Consider the following 21,868-nt stretch of genomic DNA (forward strand, 5'->3'; position numbering starts at 1 on the left):
AGCGTTCCGAGAACACATGTACTGTTGGATTTCACGGAATGTCTGGGCCCGAGTTCTGCTGGAAAGAGTCCAGGGCTGCCATGTCAACTAAGGGAGAGACAGACCGCGCTCCTTGCACTGCACATGCGCAGATGAGCAGACCTCCTGGCGGTTTGGGGGCTGGCGAGAGAATAAGGTGTGCGCATGCGCATAGCATCTCCTTCCCATCCGGGCTGAAGCTCGCTTCCCCCACCCCCGCCCCGATCCGCCAAAGCACCTCGGTGCGTTACACCGCCCGAGGCTGGGCAGCTTTCTGTGTTGCTCTGCACTGGACCCCACCCGGTGGGCGGTGGAACACGCACACACGGCTCTGCACGGTTGCCCTCCTCTGCATTGCACCGCCGACCCTTGCCTGCTAGCTGCAGTCAGCGGTTCGGGCTTGCTCGGGACTAACGAGGTGCAGTGCATTGCTCTTCCGTGCATTGCTGCTCCCGACGCTGCAGCACGCACCCGCCAGCCTCCCCCTGCCTTCCACCTCCCCCGTGGAACACGCAGTCGGTGGTCGCCCACCGCCCAGCGCAGCGGCGGAGCCAGGCTGCGGTGCCAGCCGCCGAGCGCGCTGCCGCAGCTGGCCCTCTGGCCTTCCGTCCCTTAGGGCAACCCGCGCCCGAGAGGAAGGGAGCGGTCCTTACCAAGATCTGCCCTGTCTGGCGGTGAGATGAGCTTCTTCGGCTTTGGGCAGAGCGTAGAGGTTGAAATCCTGCTGAACGATGCGGAGAGTAGGAAGCGAGCCGAGCACAAGACGGAGGACGGGAAGAAAGAGAAATATTTCCTCTTCTACGACGGGGAGACGGTCTCCGGGAAGGTGAGCCTTGCGCTCAAGAACCCCAACAAGCGACTGGAGCACCAGGGCATCAAGATCGAGTTTATTGGGCAGATCGGTGAGTGATCCTCCCTCTGTCGGAGCGGTTCAGACTGGGCCAGAGGTCCAGACGGGGGATTGGCGGAGACCAGAATGTTTCAGGGCCCAGCTCCAGTAAGGCCTGTCACAGTCACTTCTCATCTGCAGTCCGAGGCCTGGGGTTCAGCCACAAGTCCCTCCCGTGGGTGACTCCCCCTGCGTTACTGTCTTCCCTGCCAAAAGTGACAGAGCAATGCCAGGGAGGTGGGGACAGCCAAGGGCGGGAGAGAGCGTCCTGCTGTGTGGTCGGATGGGTCCCTGGCCCTGGGGATCCCCATTGTCTTTTCCTCATGCTCCCAGCTTTTACTTCTTCCCCCCAGAATTTCAGAATGAGGTGCTCTGGGCATAACCTGCAGGTGGGTGTGTTAGGGAGAGACCAGTTTTTCAATACTGACTTTCCTATCGCCTGGACATCTACACCTGTCAGACACAAAGTTAAGCTGCGCCCCCCACCCGTCCCCTTTTTCTCTTTAGATATGGTGTGGGAGAGAGGGCTCACCAGTTCTGTCTTGTCACCTCAGTTCTACACAATCTTTTCTTTTTCATGTGCCTGCTTTAAAAAAGAAGACCTATAATCTTCTACCTCAATCCAACTGTCTACTATAGGCTGTATTTCTCATACTTCTAGTAGAATGTTGTTCTTCAGTCTAATTTTCTCCTGAAAGCCAAAAAAATGATGTTTCGGAAGCTGCAATTAAATGATCAAAATTTATTTATCAATGGTCTATAACAGTCTTTGCCATGATTATTAATCATTAGAACTAGACAGTAAGAGGTAGTAACAAGAAAAGATTTTGAGAGATGCCCATCAAAACTGGGTTCTCTCTAATTCTAAGATTATTTAGAGGCTTGTGTGAGATTAAAATGCTCAGGCACTTCTAAAATAAATGCCTTCTAATAAGGCACTTCTAAAATAAATTTTTGTAAAGAAATTAGAAATAGGTTCACAGTAAATACCCTGTGGGCTGTAAACACCTGTGGCAGAGAATCCATGCCCTATACCCCACAATGCTCATATTACCCTGTCTTTAGAGACTTCCTTGGGAAAGCTTATTAAATTCTCATATCCCCAGAGTTCAGCAAAGCATTTGTTCCCTCCCTTTTATATAAGTAGGAAACACTGAGACACAGGTAGGAGGAAAAAGGAGTCCTGGCAGCCTGGCCCTGCAGTCCAACCCCAAGCATTTTGCCCCTGGTACTTAAGAAAATAAATTAGCTTGAGGACTGGCTGATCCTATAGGAACATTTTTACTCTTATTTTAAAGGCAGAATATGAGAGGTTTGTTACTGTACCAGAAATGTGACTGAGGAGTAGGTTTCATGCCTTCTGCTTTTCTACTCCTGATTAAATGGCAGTTTTTTAACAACAGTACTGTTGACATTTGGGGCCTGATAACATTTTGTTGTAGCAGAATGTTTAACAGCATCCCGAGTCTCTACCAGCCAGATACCAGTAACATTCAACTCCACTTATGACCATAAAAATGTCTTGAGACATTACCATATGCTCACTGGAAAGTAAAATCACCCCTAGTAAAGAACCCAATATAGATGGGATAAATACAAAGCATTTTATTCAAACATATGGAATAGCCAAGAAAGTCTTTCTACTGATAATAGGTATTTTAAAATAGGAAGTTTAAAGTTATCACATCATTTCTTTGGCTGTGTAATGCCAGTGTAGACTCACCTGTTTAATCTGTGTCTATATTATCGCTCCAAGGTGGTATGACTTTCCTAATATGTGGAAGATTACCCAGAATGTCCCTTGCCCCAGATAATATGAAATGTACCATTTTAAAAGAAACAGTATCAAAGTCTCCCTCTGGTCTAAATGAAAAAGTGGTAGAGGAACCTGTTTGGTATACCTGGCTTCTTGTCCAACTTCTTAATCCCACAACATCATCCTTACCAAATTTTCTCAAAACCTTTTATTGCTCCCACTGTTAACTCTTTCTGGGCTCCTGGGCACTCTGGGATAAGTTAGCTATGAGATTCTGGGGAGTGCAAACCTCTCCCTGACCTTCAACTTTCTTAGCTATAAGGCAAGGATAAAAAAAAAAAAAAAAAAAAAAAAAAAAACAATACCCACTGATTATGTTCAGCATCTTAGGGAATCATGCCTCACACCTCTTATAGAGGGTCTCTTTATAAATATGATAGTAGCTGAGGTAGCAATGTTTCCATTTCACAAATTCAATTATAATCACTGACATACTGCTTTCCCCCTACACCTCCTATATCTTTCCCCAATAAGCTTACCTGCTGTGCTTAAAGGGAGTGCATATTTTAGCCCTTTTCCTTAAAGTTCTTGCTTCTGCCACGTGGGTAAGTAATGCCTGGTGTAGCATACAGAAACAATCCCAGCTGTGTGCTTAAAGAATGTAGTTCACTCTAAGGTATCCATGGTTACATGAAAAAATAGTGGTAGAATAATATGGGTGATGGTTGATTTTCTTATTGTTTGGTTTTAAGATATATTTCTTGATCAAGAACAAAGCATTAGAAAGAAAAACCTTCTAGTTATATTTGGTGTAAATGGGAGTTTGTGTTCCTAAAATTAGTAGTAAAGAGGTACCAGACAGTTTGAGACACAAAGTGACTTTTCTTAAACTGTTTTGTTCCTATTTTATCCTCCTGGCTCCCCTGAAGAAACAGGCTATAAAGTATTGTGCCATCCATCTAAGACAATCATTATGAACTGACCTCAAGGCACTAGAGCGAGGTTAGTGGGTAACTTTGCTGAAGTTGTGGTCCTGTGGTTTTCTCCTTCATTGCCTTCTTTGTGTATCAAGTGGGTGTATCTTCTGTCAGGTTTGTAGGAGTGGCTATCTGGGTGACGCAGAGGTATAATAAAGTCACTACTACTGAGTTCTGAATCCCTTCATGACTGATTTTAGACAGGGTTTTAGAGGAAGTGGAACTTTTGTCCTTTATTGCTTCTTACTCTCTGGTAATCTCCTCTGCACCCATGACTTAAGTGTCACCTTATATTCTGATGATTCCCAAACAGTTTCTTTGTCCTGACTGGAACTCTCTTTTCAGTTTAAATTGTCTTTCTAGCTGACTACAGGACATGTCTGACACCCTCAGGTGCCTCACAGATACATTCAAACAGAAGCACCTCTGCTGCCCATTCCTTCCCCAGGCTGATGCTTCTCCTGTTTTATCCATCTATTCCTCTGTCACCTGGGTCCATTCAACCCCAGAAATGTAGGAGTCATTTTAGGATCTTTATGCATCTAAATCTTTTTCCTCTTCAACAGCTCTGTAATATATCTTAAATCTGAGCCTTCTCTCCATTCTTCATGCTACTCCCTTTATTAAGCAGCCTCCTACCTGATATCTCTGCCTGTGTTTTCCTCTCCTTGAGGTTATATTCAGTAAGGATGAACTGTAAAAGGTAATTCTGACATTATCAGTCCCCTTCTTAAAGTTCTTCATATTGATTCCCTCTTGGTTCAAGAGCAAAACTATGAGCTGGCACCTGCATCTTTCCAAATTCATCTCTCCCTAACCCTCACCACTTGTATCTTCCTTAACATATCCTATTCCTTCTATAATCTTGTGATATTCCCTTTGTATATTAACATCTTTCTGCAAAGTATGACTTTTCACCCACATATCTTCTCTTTCTTTCAAGTTCAGCAAACATCACATCCACCAGGAAAGCCTTTCTTGAGTTCCCCAGGCTAACTTCCTTAACTGATACCTCTTTTCAAGCAGGATATGCCTTTTTTTTTTTAATTATCTGTCTTCCTCCCCCAAGAGCCAGGTACTTCTTCAGTCATCATTATTATTCATTAGTCATCATTATTCTAGTGGTTAAAGTTTAGACTCAGTGGCTAGCTCATAGAAGATGCTCAATAAATATTTGTTATCTGGATACATTGGTCAGATCTAAGAATTTACAGAAATTGTTCCCTGGATTTTTTTTTCTTATCTTCTCCAAGAGAAACCAGAGTTAATTTATGAAAGAAAGGGAGTGAGCAGGTTTGCTTTGCTGGTTACCATTAAGTGACTGGACATCTCATGTATGCTTGTGGAAGAGGCATTAAGGAACTAGGTGCAGCTCTTAATCAAGGCCACTGAGAACTCATGACTGGTGTGCACCCACCAGAGCAGCATCCTTACTTGGAGAATTGTGATAAAAATTCATAACAAATATCAATTTATCTGCTTTTCATCTTTCTTCCATGACACTCCTATGCAAAGTTGACACTGAGCTCTTCCTGTATATGAGAAAATAGGAGTTGTCAGAACCATGGTCCATTTGGTTCTGCACTGACTACTCAGATGCAATAGTTTAATATGGCCCTTATTTTGAATATAGGATCTTATTTATTCACTTATGTTGTGTATGTTTTTGTTCTCTTCAGGAAGTTTTTGAACCACATTGGTACCCTCCCTGTAACTAGATTACTTTTTTCCAATGGCCTTGTCTGTGTTCTAACAATACCAATAAATGTGTGGTAAAGCAACCTTCCAGATCTAACTCGTAGATCTAAGATCTAGTCATTTCACCCAGCTAATGACTGACATTTTTAGAAAGATACGGTAAAGAGCTCTGAAGGAGGAACTGAATTGTTGGTAGCAGACAAAACCATTTCTCAGCTTGAATGCTTTGGGGAACACTGGTAAAGGATATAAGGCAGACCTGAGCCACCTCGGAGACTAATGGGGTTAAATAAACCAAACATAATTAGAAGGTCAAACTTACAAAGGAGGGCAGATATGAACATTCCTGTATTCCAAAACCAAATAGACATTTTTTTAATTTTTAAAAAAGTTTTTAATGAACTCAGTAGTACCAATCAAACCTATACTTTTAAAATCTCCAGAGATGTCCTATTTTAATTCATTAACCCTCAAAATACTTAGTGAAAGGCAGGTTGAGATTAAATGGATTGATTATGGCTTACTTAGTAAATTACCAGCTGGGCTTGGAGTAGAACAGTGCTGAGCAGAACTGGGTATAGGAAGAAAGCCCAGAGGCATGATTGCTCCTGCAGGTCTATCAGGGCCAGGAGATGTGAGCAGACTGTGGCAAGCACAAATCTTGACCAGGTTGCCAACCTGCCGTCAGCCTGTTAAAATCAGATGTAAAGGAGGCTCTTGCTGATTTATATTTCTTCTAAGACCAACATGAAGCCTGAACTTTCTGTGGTCCTAGCCCAGTAGCAAGTCCCAAGGTATCTGTCAACAAATCAGCCTGTGATGCAAATCTGACTCACTTTCCTTCTAAAGTGGCAACTTCATTTCTTGTTCATTGGTGGCAAATTTTACCATGAAAATATCCTGAGTATGAAAGTTATCTTCTCCTGTTGAACTGAGAAGAAAACTAAAGACAGAGAAATTACCTAAAAAAAAAAAAAAAAAAGCCAGTTCCTACTTCTAACCTGAAATCTATGTCTCTGAGGGCTTGGTGGTTGAGAAGAATTAGGGATGGCTTGTGGTTGCTTCTTTGGGAATAATAAAGATAGTTCACTGTTTTTTTAGGGCCCAAACCTCTTGTTAGAACAGCTTTGGACTTGCTGTCTTAATTTATGCAAGACAAAACCAATCTTTCTGGTAAGTAGTAAAGTAGGGCTACTATTTCTGCCCCTTTGGCCCACAATGTTTGCAAAAACATTGCAAATGGCTTATAACTGATGATTTAAAAGGCCAGTTCAGCACTGCTAAGTCCACATACTGGCCACTCTTCCATGGCATTTGATGTAGAAGCTGATGTTAATGTGTGACAGGAAGAAAAGCACTAAGGAGAAAGTGATGTTATGCAGGAAAGGACTTCTTCTGCCCAAGTCCCCTGCTGGGGAGGCAGAGAGTTTCTGCACTGTTGCTAAGAGCCTCAAATGCTGGCAGCCTGAATGTTCTCTGAACTTTTTCTAATTTAGTTTTCATATTGCCTTTGGGCTATATGATCGCATTTGTGTATTTTTCCATTCTTCTAGTCCCATCTTCCTTTTGACTCTATTATTTACTACTTAACGTTTATGGACATTGGGGTCTTGCTCTACCTGCTTCTGTCCCCTGGACATAGAGCTGGAATCTAGCACATGGGAACTGAGGTACAATGTTCCCAAATTAAGAATTCCATTCTCACATAGAAGGCAGTAACATCAACCAGGGCTTAGGTAGCAGTAGTGAGTAGAGGAGTCCTTATCACTATTGCTGGCTGAGAGTCTGTTTCTACCCTTTCCCTGCACTTTCAAACATTTATAAATGGGGCACAGTTACTGGATTACTCACTTTTTCTGCGCATAGTTTGGAACTGTCATCTCCCTCTAGCAAATTTGTGTATTATCACTCATTACCCAGAATGTCCACTGCTGAAATCATTTTGTGTTTTAAAGAGGATTATTTGTAATAAAAGATTGATCAAAGCGCAACTACCTAGGAAAATCAGCCGTAAACTATAATCACATAATATATTTGTAATTCATATGGAAGTTGCATCACTAATGTGGGATTATCCATACTGCTGCTGCCATCAGAAGTAGGTTCAGGAGTTTTTTGTTTTGTTTTGTTTTGTGTGTGTGCTTGTGTAGTGCCGAAAAGCCTTGTGCATGCCAGGCAAGTGTTCTTCCACCAAGCTATACCTTTCCCAAGTTGAATAAGTCTTATGATAGCCCACTCTGCTTCAGAATGCTTCCTGTCTTAGAGGAAAGGCTCTGTTTGGAATGATCATGAGTACAGGGGAAGCTCCTGTATGAGCAACAGGGAAGATTCGGCACTCAGGCTGAAAAGTACCAACTAAAACAATTTTTCTCTTTCTGGGAATGGTTCTTCCCCTGGTGAGGCAAGAGATCTGATTTTCTGGGTCCAAAAAGACTTTATTCTAATTAAGGTTCAGATCTTGTGCTGTCTGGGCAGGACCCAAAGCAAATACAACTCTCCCCTGTTACCCCTAAGGCCCAGGTCATTCCTGAGAGAAATGACCTTCTGTGCTCCAGAGATGCCAAGGACAAGACTAGTGGGTGGTTGTTCCCGAGTTGGCTGGCTGTGGATCCTGTCTCTTTCTCCCCAAGCAATAAACTACAGAAGCAGCTAGTATATTCTGCCTGCTCCATTTTCGTAGTTCATCTGTCCTACCGGGGGTGGTGGCCTAGCACAGAACTTGAACTGAGGAATACCTGAGGGGTGTTACAGTCAGAGTTAAGTGTTCACCACTGCAGGGCCATCTGGAGATAAGGGACTCATCTTTAAAAAGCTTTCAGTCTGAAATGGAAAAGAAAGACCATCTACAGCAAAACTTACTACTTAAATAGCAGAACACAAACAGACATAAAATAATGTTGGACAAATGGTGGCATGAGCTTATCATGAAAATATATCAGAAAAGTTTTCAAAGGAGGGATGAATTTAGAGCAATGCTTCTCAAACTTTGGTACCAGCACCCTTTGGGAGCTTGTTAGAAAGTCACGTCCTCAGGCCCTACCCCAGGTGCCTGAATCAAAAACATTAGTCCTGGGACCCAGCAGTCTGAGTTTTAATCAGTCTTCTAGGGGATTCTGAAGCACACTGAAGTCGGAGCACCACTGATTTAGTTTGAGGGAGTAACATTAAAACGTCCATGTTAGATGCCTTTCTGAGTAAGAGCAGTAGCTAATGGATCTATTTATTATTTGTTATTAACTAGATACTGTTCTAAGATCCTTTATCTACATTACCCCCTCTCCTTCTCACAAACCTTATGATGTAGGTTGTGTTATTATCCCCATTATAGTCAATTATAAATTTAGATGTAGTTCAGGAGGAGGCCTGCTCTAATCTCAGTCCTGAGGCCAACTCCCTGGCTCTAATCCGGACATATTAGCATGCTGTGTCTCAGTTTTCTTCCATGTCGAATGGGTGATAAGGCCTGACCTCTCCATCTTGCAAGATTATTATCAGAATAATACAATTATATAACCGTGAGTATACTTTCAAAAATTAGGAGTGTAAAAGGATAATTTACAGTGGGATGGGATGGGGTCAAGGAAAAGAGAGAACCTAAAAAAAAGGAGAGAAGGGGTCTATTTGGGGGCAAGACCTTTCAGAAGAGTGGCACCTCCAGCCTGCGGTGCCCTCACTAGGGCCTGTGTAGCCCTGGTCTGATAGAGAAGGCATTGCTCTCTCTTCAGAACTCTACTATGACCGTGGGAACCACCATGAATTTGTGTCCCTGGTGAAGGACTTGGCTCGGCCCGGAGAGATCACCCAATCGCAGGCCTTCGACTTTGAATTTACCCATGTGGAAAAGCCGTATGAATCCTACACAGGACAGAATGTGAAGCTACGGTAAGTTTTCACTGCTGCTTCTCCATCACACCCAGAACCTGCCCATGTGGGTGAGGACCTGAAGCTATCCCTGTTCTTAAGATCTATTTATGTGACTGTCAAGAAAGAAGAGTGCAAGCTATGGTGTACTGGTAAACATTCAACAATGGGCTCTCTGGGGAAAAGCTCCTCAGTTTGTAGCATTTGTCAGTTTCTGTAATCAAGTGTTCCCACCATGGCCAATTTCTTTTTGCCAACTTGGTATCCCTGAATGCGGAGGTGGGGAGAGATGTACAGTAGCCATTTTTACATAACATCACACAGAATCACAGGGTATATACATTTCTTACAGAGCAAAGAACATTGTGAAGTATAGGAAAATAATTAGGAAACAGTGAGTTTTTAGGATATATTCCCCTTATTTTTGCTATAATTCACTAAATTATATTTTATGTAACTTAACTTTAAATAATAGCTGTGTTTAACAACCAGTTAATAAAATTCCTAAAAATTCAACAATCAACTTTTTTACTAAATTGACCCTAGCATACCCCAGGCTGAGCATCAGGACACACTGCCACACAACATCATGTGATCTTGAGCTCTGTACCTTACCTTTTTTTTACTTGCAAAATGGGTAATAGATTTGAATTCTGATTCTAGATCTGTCCTCTCCATCTTTGGGAGAGAATGATAAGAAAATAAAATGTAACACAGTATAACAAGATCTTTAAAAATTAATAAACAGGCCTGAGGGTATAACCCAGTGATAGAGTTCTTGCCTACCATGGGCAAGGTCCTGGGTTTAATACCCAACATCATGAAATAATAATATTAGTAATAATATTGATAATTAACACATTGTAAGTATAGGGGATTGTTTTTACTACTCCATTCTTAGCAACACTGAGGACAGGGAGTGATGCCAGAACCTCTGGGGTGAAGAAACTTCTACAACAGCTAAGGTTTAGATGTAATCCTGAGATTATGTGATGTCATTGGGATAAAGCAGATTCCTCTGTAATTGAACACATGATTCCAGGTCTTCATACCATCTCATAGATGAACTTGTTTCATCACCTGAAGGCCTAGGTTTGAGATGGTACGGACTATGCTAGACTTATGCCTCCCTTTCTTAATATTTACCCTCCATCAGCAGTGTTTGTAGATTCTTCTTTTTAAATCTTTGCAGAGAGGGAGGTATAATCACTGAGCACTGACATATCACCACTAAAGACAGTGTTTCATCATATCACTCTGAAAAGGCAGTAGCAGTGAAGATCATTTAGACAGTACTTAAGTTTAGCTATGGAACCTATTAATATATATATTTCTTGGCAGTAGGTTTATCTTAAGTAGTTTTATGTCAGAAAGAAAGGTGTTGAGACAATGGTGATTTCTCAAAAAATTAAACGTAGGGATGTGGGTATAGTTCAGTGGTGGAAATGTGCTAGGCCCTGGGTTCAATACCCAGAGCCACATGCACAAGAAAATTAAATATATAATTACCTGTGATCTAGCAATTCCACTTCATTATATATCCAAAAGAATTGAAAACAGGATCTGAAACAGATATTTATGCATCCACATTCACAACAGTATTATTCCCAATAACTAAAATAACTAGGTAGCAACCTAAATGTCCATAAGTGAATGTATAAATGAAATGTGGACTATTATATAATCTTTAAAAAAAGGAAATGTTTTTTAAAAAAGGAAATTCTGTTGTATGCTGAAACCTTAAGGATTTATATTAAGGACATTACGCTAAGTGAAATAAACCAGTTACCTTTTTGACTAATCAGATATGGTATGATTCTACTTATAAATGGACTAGAATAGTCAAATTAATAGAGACCAAAAGTAGAATGGTCATTGGTAACAGCTGAGAGGAGGGTGAAATGGGGAAGTTATTGTTTAATGGGGGACAGATTCAGTTGGGGTTGATGGAAAAGTTCTGTTGATGAATGATGGTGAAGGTTACACAACAATGAACTGTGCATTTAAAAATGGTTAAAATGATAAATTTTGTTATGTGTATTGTACCACAATAAAAGAAAAGAAAGATGAAGACTTTAAGATTCATGTTGAGAAAAAGAGGAGGTAAAGATGGGAAAAAGAGTTGATGATAGTATAAAAAATGTAAATTCCAGATTAAGAGTGTGTGTCTTATTACACAGGCAGAGGAAAGCATGAAAAGATTGTTCTGAATTCTTTTTCTTTGGTTTTAGGCAGGGGAATGGTTCTTTTGAAAGATTAAAGTCAATATGTAACATTTGATGAGAGGGGGAAATGTGAAGATAGCATTGATCAAAGGCTAAGGGTTTTATTTTGGTGGAAACAATGGGAACAGGAAGAAATGGAGGAATTTAATAGACACCAGAATATACTAATAATAGAGGCTTGCAACAGTGGAGACAGAGACAGGACTGTCCGGAGGAAGAAATGATTAGGAAATAAGATGATTCATCTAATGCTAGAGAGGAGTTTAAGGAGCTGCCAATATATGTATATGTAAAAGTTCATCAGGGTTGGTATAGCTGTCAATATTGGAATTGTCTTATGATAGCTGCCTGTGAAAAAAGGAAAGGGAACTTGTGGTAGGTAGCTTTTTTTTTGGAATTGGTTAGTTTGGGATTTTTTTTTTTTTTTTTAAATCTCAAAGGATAAATTATTTAGCTAGAAAGAGACTGATTATTTGGGGGAAATTGGAAAAGTAGAAGGATCAAGATGTTGGAGTAAGGTCCCCACATTAGAATCACTTGGGCAACTTTGTGCTTCAGCTGAGCAATTACATGTCAGATATGCCTGGACATCAGAATTTTTCAATCCTCTCTGCCTTCCCCCATGTGATCACAGTGTGCCTGCAGGTTGAGAGTGATTGTGCCAGAGGGAAGAGAAAAGGTCTTAGGAGGGGGATGCTGCTGGAAGTGGGGTGAGATGCGAGATATGTTTAGACCCTATGTTAAACAAATGGCACAGAGCAGACAAGCGAGAGAATTATAAATCTTGACTTGGAAGGTCTTCATCTTTTTTTTTTTTAATACCAGGGATTGAACCCAGGGGCACTTAACCACTAAACCACATCCCAGCCCTTTATATTTTTTATTTTGAGGCAGGGTCTCACTAAGTTGCTTAGGGCCTTACTAAGTTGTTGAGGCTGGCTTTGAACTTGCAATCCTCCTGCCTCAGCTTCCCAAGTCACTGGGATTGCAGGCGTGCACCACTGGGCCTAGCTTTCCATCTTCTTAGTAGAAGAAAAAGCAGTGTCTTCCATAGGCAGGGGATAATCTCTGAATCTGAGCAACTAGAAAAGGGTTAGAAATTGCCAGTTATGTTAAATCATACCTGTAACCCTAGCTACTCAGTAGGCTAAGCAGGAGAATCACAAGTTTAAGGCTAGCCTGGCTAGCTTAGAGAGACCCTGCCTCAAAATAAGATCTAAAACAAAAGGAAAAGGGTTAAGGACAAATGTCGTGGGCAATGTGACAAGTTACTGAGATGACTAAAAAGGATTGCCAGGAAGCAGTCATTATCACACCAAGGACAGAAGCCCAAATGTGTAGTTGATTTGATGAACATATCTTATAACGTTCACCAGCAATACTTAAACAGGCCTTGAAAGTTATCTAAGTGTTGTTTATAAGAAAATATAACTAAAGGGCTGTTTTCTCCTTTATAGGATATTAGCATAGTATCATATCAAGGGAACAAGGATGCTAGGGAAGGCAGTGCTAAAGTGGCTGGCCACAGAGGTTGGCCATGTTAAATCTTAAAGGGCTAGTTTTGTCTTCTTTCTAACCTGTCCCCTAGCACAGCAACCTCCTCTGTAAGGTTGAGCCAGAGATTTCTTTGCTATTCATAGTCAGACTCTGTTGCTTTACAAGGTTTGCTCCTCTTGGAATGCCCTTTTCTCCTTCCCCACAGCACTGGATTGCAGTATATGAATTAGCCCTTTCCATGTGTTCTAATTTTCAGGTTTATTTGCCCATCTCCCCTAGTGAGTTGTAAGCTTCCCATGAAGCTGTCTCTTATTCATCCTATGCCTAGTATAGTACTTAGCTCAGTAAGTTTGCTGAATAGAAAACTGACTTAATTTCTCCATTTCCTATTTCTGTCTTTCAACCATGAGGAACTTTAAAAATGTTTATTGACTGAATATCGTTCGTTAACTGAAAAGGCATGTGGATATAAGAGTATGGTATGTGACAGATCCCTGTACTCAAAAAGCAGGGAGTTAGTTGAAGAAATAAAACCTGCACGTGAACATATAGTAAATAGTGATAAGGGCCATGAAAGACTTAATATCATACTATTGGAGTACATAAGTGAGAAATCACTTTTACTTAGAGCAGAATTCTTAACCCAAAGTCCAGGATCCTAAAAGGGATTTGGAAAGAAGTTCTTTGATCTTCCTAGAATTATAGTTGCAAAATTTTGTGCATAGGTGCTTATGTGCAAAATTTCCTGGGAGAAGGGTCCATAAATTCTTAAAAGAATACAGAGCCCCAAAAGATTAAGAACCACTGTAAGGAGTTCTCTCAAAGTGGGTCAATTTGCTGCCTATATCTACGTAGCATCTGGAGACTGGGAATGTTCATTCATGACAGCTCTATTTCCTACAGTTATTTCCTTCGAGCCACCATCAGCCGTCGCCTCAATGATGTTGTCAAAGAGATGGACATTGTAGTTCACACACTCAGCACATACCCAGAGCTGAACTCTTCTATCAAGATGGAAGTTGGGATTGAGGACTGCCTGCACATTGAGTTTGAGTACAATAAATCCAAGTAAGTGTCCTGGGCGCCAAGGTTATGGAGTAATTATTTAGGGAGATCCAGCTAGCACTTGATCTGAATGCAAATTGAAAGAGCTTAGTGACGCCACTGCTTCATGCAGCATGCTTTTGAGGGAAACCCCAAATAATACAGTGAATATGTTAGGCTGGTTACAGATAGATGGACTAGGAAATATAAGCTTTTACTTTAAACTCTATTTAATTAAAATGGTATAGGGAGTTGTGGCTCAGTGGTAGAGCACTTGCCTAGCATGTGTGAGTCACTGGGTTCGATCCTGAGCACCACATAAAATAAATAAATAAATAAATAAATAAATAAATAAATAAATAAATAAATAAATAAATAAATAAAATAAAGGTTTTGTGTCTATCTACAACTAAGAAAAACATTTTTTAAATGGTATATTTAAGTTAACCATACTAAGATGCTTTTCAAAGTCAAGCTAACTTTACAGTTGTTTTAGATTCTAGGTACAGCTGTTTCCTTCTAAGGCTGAGAATAATCACAGAAAACAATTCTATTATCATTTGTTTCCTCTCTGTATTTAGAAATCTAACTAAGGAAATCAAACACTGGCAATGATTTGCTGTTTCCTCCCTGAACTAAAATGAATTGTGGAAATAATACCTGATATATTTTTATGAAGGTCTTAAAATAACTATTTTAGCTGGCAAGTTGGGAAGCTTGTGTCTGTATTACACTGTTTACTGTAAAAGTATCAAAATATTTAATTGCTTATAAACCACAAAACTTTGCAGCAGTCTGAAAGTTTTCAGGGCCATCTTTCTTTTAAAAATAATACATTCCGGAAAAAGTTTAAAAATCAAATACCCAAAAGTGAAATCAGAGTTAATAACAACAAAAAAAAGTCACAAAATCTCTAATTACAGTTCTCACTGTCATTCCTCCCACACCCACTGTGAACCAGAGGCTGGGTAAAGGGACCTGAGCCAGATGATTTGCTTTTGAAGGGTAACAAATTTTTTTAAACCAGGAACATAGTTGATTCCTGGAACAGGCATGAAAGAAACATGTATTTTTCCCTCTGTCCCTGGCCTGAAATCCAGTGAGGCTCCTGAGAAATGACTAGTGTGACCTGGAACCACAGGGAATAGGGTGCTGAGAGGGAGGCTGATCTGGGCCCAACATGGAAATAGTCTTCTCTTTTATCCTCACTGCCTCAGGGCTCTCTGTGTGGTCTCACACTGTGCAGACCAAATACCTTGTGAAGACAGTCACTAGCAGCAGTGCCACCTGTAAGAGCTGAAAATAGCTATTAACTGTCAGTGTATACAAGACCAAATTTAGTGTATAAAGGTGCTTTAGAGAGCACATGCAGTCAGGGGATGAATACAGACCTCTGCTCTTCTTTTAACAGACTGCACTGTATGAGAACATACAGTTTATATGTAATAGAATGAACCCAAGACTAAGAATCAGACCTTATTCTGCCATTAAGAAATTTGGGTAAGCTGGTCACAGTGATGCATACCTGAAATTCCAGCTACTTGGGAGACTGAGGCAGGAGGATCACAAGTTCAAGGCAGGCTGGACAACTTAGCAAGACCCTGCCTCAAAATAAAATAAGGACTGGGGGTGTAGCTCAGTGTGAGAGTGCTTGCCTAGCATGTGCAAAGCCCTAACTTCAGTCTCCAGCACTGCAAAAAGAAAAGGTTTGACAAAGGTTAGGTGTTTTTTGTAACTCTTCTGAAAAATGAGGAGTGCGAACCAGATCAGTGGGCTTCGAACACATATTGTGAGGTGAAGGAAGAACCAGGGGTCAGGATGCTTAGACCCTCCTTCTTCCTTCAGTTCAACTAGAGCTTTTTTATATCTCTCACACAGGTGTGCTTCAGTGTGAGATTTCAACAAGAAAATGGAATGTTCCATTTGCCAAAGTTTAGAAAACATTAGAATTCATGGTCTCTAAGCATCCCTGTGAAATGTTGCAGGTGGTCTCCTGCTATTTTTGCAAATGTGCTGGGCTCATCTACTCTGTCTGTAGTCTTCCTAACAAACTAAGCAGAGAGTGCTGTGAAATAGTGGGGAACACTCAAGCCTGGGGATCCGGGATCTGGGTTCACCTCATGCCTGCGCCCTCTCTGCATATCCCAGTCAAAGGATCTCTCTTCCAACTTCCTTTTTGTTACCTGTAATATAAGCAAGTTAAATTTTAAAGTCCCTACCAGCACAGAGCACAAGTCATTTAAGCAGAGCAGGCACTGATGTAGAAGGAGATCTACTTATCTCACTGTACTATATGTGCCTGGTCTGTCCAGTTCCAAGCAAACAGAACTGTTTGCTGTAAGCTACTGAGGCCCAGTTACTAAAAGAATGTGGAGATCAGTAGAAAGGGAGACCTGAGTTCCCATGTTTCTAAGGTCTGGCCTCTTATATATTAGAAAAACACACATAAAAAACATGTAGACAAATACAAAAGGTATGTGCTAGGGAGACAAAGCAGATGAACAAATACAAACAGGTTAAGTGTCAAGTATTATACTTTGAATTGGTTGTGGAAGACACTTAAGAATCAGGAAGTAGTGGGCTGGGGAGATAACTCAGTCAGTAGAGTGCTTGCCTTGCAAGCACAAGGCCCTGAGTTCAATCCCCAGCACCACAAAAAAAAAAAAAAAAAAAAAAAAAAAAAAGATTCAGGAAGTATAACTACGATGTACCTAAAAAAAAATATCCATGAAAAGAACATACTGGAAAACCAGTACACCATAGCAGTGAGGATGAGAAGACAAGGGAGTATGCCCTGCAACTGGATGTTCAACCAACATGCATGGCCATGGTAGTATGCTGTCTCCACAGACAAAAAAGAGGCCATCCACTGTACCAACACCTTACTTGCTTGTCTTTCTCTTCCCCAGATACCACTTGAAAGATGTCATTGTAGGAAAGATATACTTCCTGCTGGTGAGAATCAAAATCAAACACATGGAAATAGACATCATCAAACGGGAAACAACAGGCACGGGCCCCAACGTGTACCATGAGAACGACACGATAGCCAAGTACGAGATCATGGATGGGGCACCAGTACGAGGTGAGCCTCCTAGCTCACGGCCCCAGCTGTTGCCTTTTCTTCTCAGTCCTGTATAGAATTTTAGAAGGGCTTGAGGGGATTACTCTGTTGAAATGAGATGTCCTATTAACCTACAATTTCTTAATTTCTAGTTGTATACAATGTTTGTCAACAAAGGAGGAAAAGAAAGGCTAAATCTGTGGAATTTCTGGCTCCTACCCCATCTTTGCCCAGAACAGCTCCACATTGACTTCCTTTATATTGGGCTTCTATCTCAGATTTAATCTCCAGAATTAGGGCCTGTTAGAAAAATATTTGAAAAGTACTTATTTAAGATAGTTTGAACACTTAAGATAGTTTGAACTTTTTCCTATTGACATGCTGACATTCTTTATAGCTGAGACTAAGAGTTTCATGCGTGGTAGTAATTTTTTTGTTTCTTAGTTCTAGTTCGGTACAATTATTTATTTTAATTAAATTAACTTTTATTTTTGTGGTGCAAACCAAGGACCTTTCACATACTAGTAAAGTGCTACACCAGCCTCTAACTCTGACAAAATTATTTAGAGCACTACAAGCTACACTGGCCCACACTACCAGGTGCTGCAGATAGCACTAGGAACCAGCTGGAATTGGTCCTCCCCCCACTTCTCTCGAGCTGGTCTTACATCTAGGATTAGTGGAATTGAAATTTCTTCTTTATTTGGGAATCTAATTATTTGGGAGTAGCAATCATTTGTGTTCTTCATTGGCTCTGTTGCAATCAAGAATATGTTTTTTTCATTTTGAAGTCCTTGCTTGGTCCTTCCAAGATTTCATTCAGAGTATTACCATAGTCCATTTCATGTGGAAAGAGGTGTGCCACAAATTTAGCAGCCCATACACTGGGGACACTCTCAGCAGACTCGGGTTCACTGCTCCAGGGCCTTGATAAGTTGGGACCCAGTTTTCCTCTCCTTGATGATCCATTTTGACCAGCTACGCAAATAAAGCCAACTATCATTTCTCCTGGACAAATGAATTGGAGCATTGAGGAACAAGACAAAATAGCAGATAACTCAAAAGATTATTCATATTAGCTTTAGGCTATTATAGGTTTGTGTTTTTCAGTAGAATTTCTGACCTAATTTTGTTTCTTAGGAAAGGTACAATGTCAGAGCTGGAAGGGACCTAAAATATAGTGCAGTTGGATTTTCTAATTTTTCTTGTGAGAAAATTAAGGTCCAGAGAAAGTCACAGATTTACTCAGAAGTTATACAACTGGTTAATGAAAAACAGGGTCCAGAATGAAGATTTTCCAGACCACCACCACCCCCTGCCAATTCACATTAGAGTGGGGATGTATTCTGAGGGCATATAGTAATTTAGATGGAGGGAGATGGCATTACAATTGTTGAATGACATCGCAAAGCAGCTGGTTTTTGACAACTGACTCTTGAAAACCCAGTAACTAGGCACATTGCTTGTAATCAAATATGCTTAACAATAACATCCCTGTGCCTTTCACATTCAACTGCTCCTCACTGTTTTCTGCATCAAACAGTGAGAGGATATTCAGAAGACACAGTAAGACTGGAATGAAACTGGAGTCACATTTTTGCTTCAGCAAACTGCTGGGCAACAGAGTGCAGATTCCAAAAGGCAGAAACATTTGCTTAGGGTTCCGTGCCATGCTCAGCTGGCACCTTACCTGCTGTGGTCAGAGAGGGATTGGATTTAAGGCAGAGTAGTTCACTTTGTCCTTTGCCCTGATTCCCACTTTGCTCCTTTGCAGGAGAGTCCATTCCTATCCGGCTTTTCCTGGCAGGGTATGAGCTTACACCAACCATGAGGGACATTAACAAGAAATTCTCTGTGCGCTATTACCTCAACCTGGTGCTGATAGACGAGGAGGAACGGCGTTACTTCAAGCAGCAGGTGAGGTGCTTCCTCCAGGCCCCTGCATACTCTGGGGACAGAACAGAAAGGATCCTTCCCGTGGAGGAATCTATGTTTTACATTAAGCAGAATGGTAAGAGGAGAGAGCTGCTAAGTCTCTATGCCACTTGTTATTTTACCAAGCCTTGGAAATATTAGGTTACCTAGTATCATATAGCAGGAATGACCGAAGTCTGTTTTCTTAGGCCTAACTCCTGCAACTGCCATACCATTCTGGCCTATACCAGAGATGGGAGGTACTGACAACCACCGCTTTGGTGAGAGATAACTAGGGGAGGTTTTTGCCCAAGATTCCCCAATTCAAATGTGGGGGCCTCTGGGAAATCCATCTCTGAGCCTCCCTCTTAGGTGTCAAGTTGCTCCCTCTCCCAATTCTACAGGAAGTGGTGTTGTGGCGGAAAGGTGACATCGTACGGAAGAGCATGTCCCACCAGGCAGCCATCGCCTCACAGCGCTTCGAGGGCACAACCTCCCTGGGTGAGGTGCGGACCCCCAGCCAGCTGTCTGACAATAACAGCAGACAGTAGGCCCCTGGGCCAAGAAGCTGCTGGGCTTCCACCCCAGCACCCCCATCTACCAAACACCAGCGGCTGGGGGAGGGGGAGATGGTGTGAGGCTCAGCTGACCGTTACTTGCAACCTGAAAAAAATTCATGTTTTTGACTTAAATTCTTTTCTCTGAAGGACCTAAGGGGCTTGGGTTGGAAAGCAGTCTCCTTGGGATTCTGTGGCTGATGTGGGATAGGGAGAGGGAGCATCCTGGAAGCTAATCTCTCCCTGGGGAATAAGCTGTCTGTTGAGGACTTTCTCATGGGTTGCCTCATCATAGAGAGCCGAAAGCGTGTGTTCCTTGGCTCCTAGTTCTCTGGGCTTCCTGATACAGAATCCGAACGTCCCTGGAATTCAGAGCTGCCAGCAGGGCCATGGGTAGTCGTTTCTTATACTCCCCTTGACTGTCCCTGAGATAGTGGCAGGAGGATTTATGCCTGTCCCACTTAAAGGGCGGGGTGTGGGGGGAGATCAGGAAGCTACCTCTTTGGGAGTCCTGGATGTGGTGCTCTGAGGTTTCCACAAGCCTTCTCTCTGGCCTTTCACTGCTGGCACCCAGACACTTCCTTTCTGCATCTTCTCTGGCTGGTCAGGAATGTCCTGGGACAGAAATCTATGGAAGTGCCTGGGGTCTACCGTCCCTCACCAGTGAGAAATACCTGGGCATGAAGAAGCCCAGAGGTCAGTGTCACGCATGGATGGCCAAGAGGCCGAGCCAGGCCCACTGAGGAAGATCAAAGGCAATTGTCTGCTTTCCCTGTATGACTGTGCTTGGCAACCCTGAGGTCTGGGTTGTTTTAGGGTATTACTCTGTGCCCTTCCAAGCCCTAAACAATAGGGTCTGTTTCCTTTAAGAAGATATCCTGGGAAGGGACTAGAATCCTTTTCCCTCTCTAACAGTGAACCCTCATCACTCCTTGCCCTCCATCTAACTTCTAGGAATTAGGGCTTGGTTTCAAACACTTGGAAATTTTGTTCTTACTTTCACCCCAAAGTCCTTCACTCCTCTACTTACAAGAGAAGGGAGATGAGGGCCCCAGCAGCAGACTGATGCCACAAACTTCAGTAATTCTTCTTGCCAAGTTACAACTTTGTCATTACCAGTCCACTGACCTAAGTTTAGGACTCTTGGTATTTTTTGTTTAAAAATACAAATATAAAAACTCTAGTGGATGTCGTTATGCTAGAGAAAGGGCAGTTTTTCCTGTTGCTCTGTGCTCAGGCCTACAGTAATCAAGATATTGTCTCTTCTGACCCATGACCCATCAGGGATGACCAGGAATTACTCCTTTACAGAAGGACCAAGCAGACCTCACTGGCCAATATTTGGTGGTCTGAGTTCTTGGTTATTTGGAAAGTAGAGGATTTTGTTCCTATCTCATGTTTCAGTTAGTGTAGAAAAAGGGGAATTCTTGTTTCCTCAGAAATCTGTGCAATCTTGGACCTTGACTGGGCAGGGCCCATGGATCAGAGTTGAGATGGGGGAAGACATTTGGGGTGACTTATGTGGTTGACAGGTGGCAGCAGAATCAAGGAAGGCAAATTTGTTTCCCCCATGCCAGACCCTGAGTTCAGGTGCGACATACAATCCCCATGGGAACAGGATCCCCATCCAGTTGCCCTTGGATTGTCAAAGCTGAGGCTTAAGCAGAGAGGCAGGTTCTGTGTTCTTGCCTTTGTCAGAGCATGAGATTGGGCTCTGGTGTGCCTCCCTTTAATAGATGGTATTCTAACTAGAAAGCATTTGTCAATTCCTTGGGCTCCCAAATGACAACACAAATTCATTTTCCAATTTTTCCTAACATCTTCAACCTTTCTTCTGGGAGAACTAGAAGATAGAATTTGCTTTCTCTCAGGAGCTGTGCACAAGCCAGGTCTCATTTTCTCTGACTTTACCCCATTCTCTATTCTCTGCCAACTGTGAAAGTGAGGGGTCTCCTGTCCCCCTCCTTCAAGGTCCCCAGACCTGCGAGTGCATAGGTACTAAACCAAGCAGTGCAACTTGTAATTAAGCAGCTGCAGTGTTTACATGTTTCTTAATGTGTTGTCTTTTCAATGGCTGTATTTTAAAAGAACACTTGTTTTAATGGTCTCTCTAATTAAAGGAAGCCCCTGAGGCTTTGGAGGCATTGTGCCCATGGTCCACCAGGTTCTGCCGTCTCTTCTGTCTTACACTGTCTACCTCCTGACACTCAGGAAAGATAGATGCCCACCCTAATTCCAACACAGCACCTTCTCAGAAGTGAGCCCCTAGTGAGCAATGTTGAACACTTTACTAAACACCTGCTTTGGACAAGTTCATGTCTAAGAAATGAATTCAGGTTTCACCCCATCTGGCAACTTGCCCTGAAAT

General features: G+C 41.9%; 2 protein-coding genes across 2 annotated transcripts in view; one reads left to right on the plus strand and one right to left on the minus strand.

Annotated features, from left to right (window-relative positions):
• Positions 1-989, minus strand: part of Ncapd3 (non-SMC condensin II complex subunit D3) — a 72,567-nt gene extending 71,578 nt beyond the window's left edge. Inside the window, exon 1 of the mRNA XM_047519706.1 lies at positions 672-989. The gene's annotated coding sequence lies outside the window, so the exon portion shown is untranslated. The remainder of the gene's footprint in view (positions 1-671) is intronic.
• Positions 213-21,660, plus strand: Vps26b (VPS26 retromer complex component B). Its single transcript, XM_047519707.1, has 6 exons — positions 213-920; positions 9,064-9,220; positions 13,825-13,989; positions 16,875-17,050; positions 18,804-18,946; positions 19,348-21,660. The coding sequence occupies exons 1-6, from the start codon at positions 698-700 to the stop codon at positions 19,492-19,494; spliced, it is 1,011 nt and encodes a 336-aa protein (XP_047375663.1). The 5' UTR covers positions 213-697; the 3' UTR covers positions 19,495-21,660.
• The last annotated feature ends 208 nt before the right edge of the window (positions 21,661-21,868 follow it).

This window comes from Sciurus carolinensis, chromosome 11, assembly GCF_902686445.1.
Source record: "Sciurus carolinensis chromosome 11, mSciCar1.2, whole genome shotgun sequence".
Classification (NCBI taxonomy): Eukaryota; Metazoa; Chordata; class Mammalia; order Rodentia; family Sciuridae; genus Sciurus; species Sciurus carolinensis.

Coding starts and splice junctions, on each gene's coding strand:
- Vps26b (XM_047519707.1), top strand. CDS start 698: ATGAGCTTCTTCGGCTTTGGGCAGAGCGTAGAGGTTGAAATCCTGCTG. Junction 13,990..16,874: donor TTTGAGTACAATAAATCCAA/GTAAGTGTCCTG, acceptor TCTCTTCCCCAG/ATACCACTTGAAAGATGTCA. Junction 17,051..18,803: donor GGATGGGGCACCAGTACGAG/GTGAGCCTCCTA, acceptor GCTCCTTTGCAG/GAGAGTCCATTCCTATCCGG.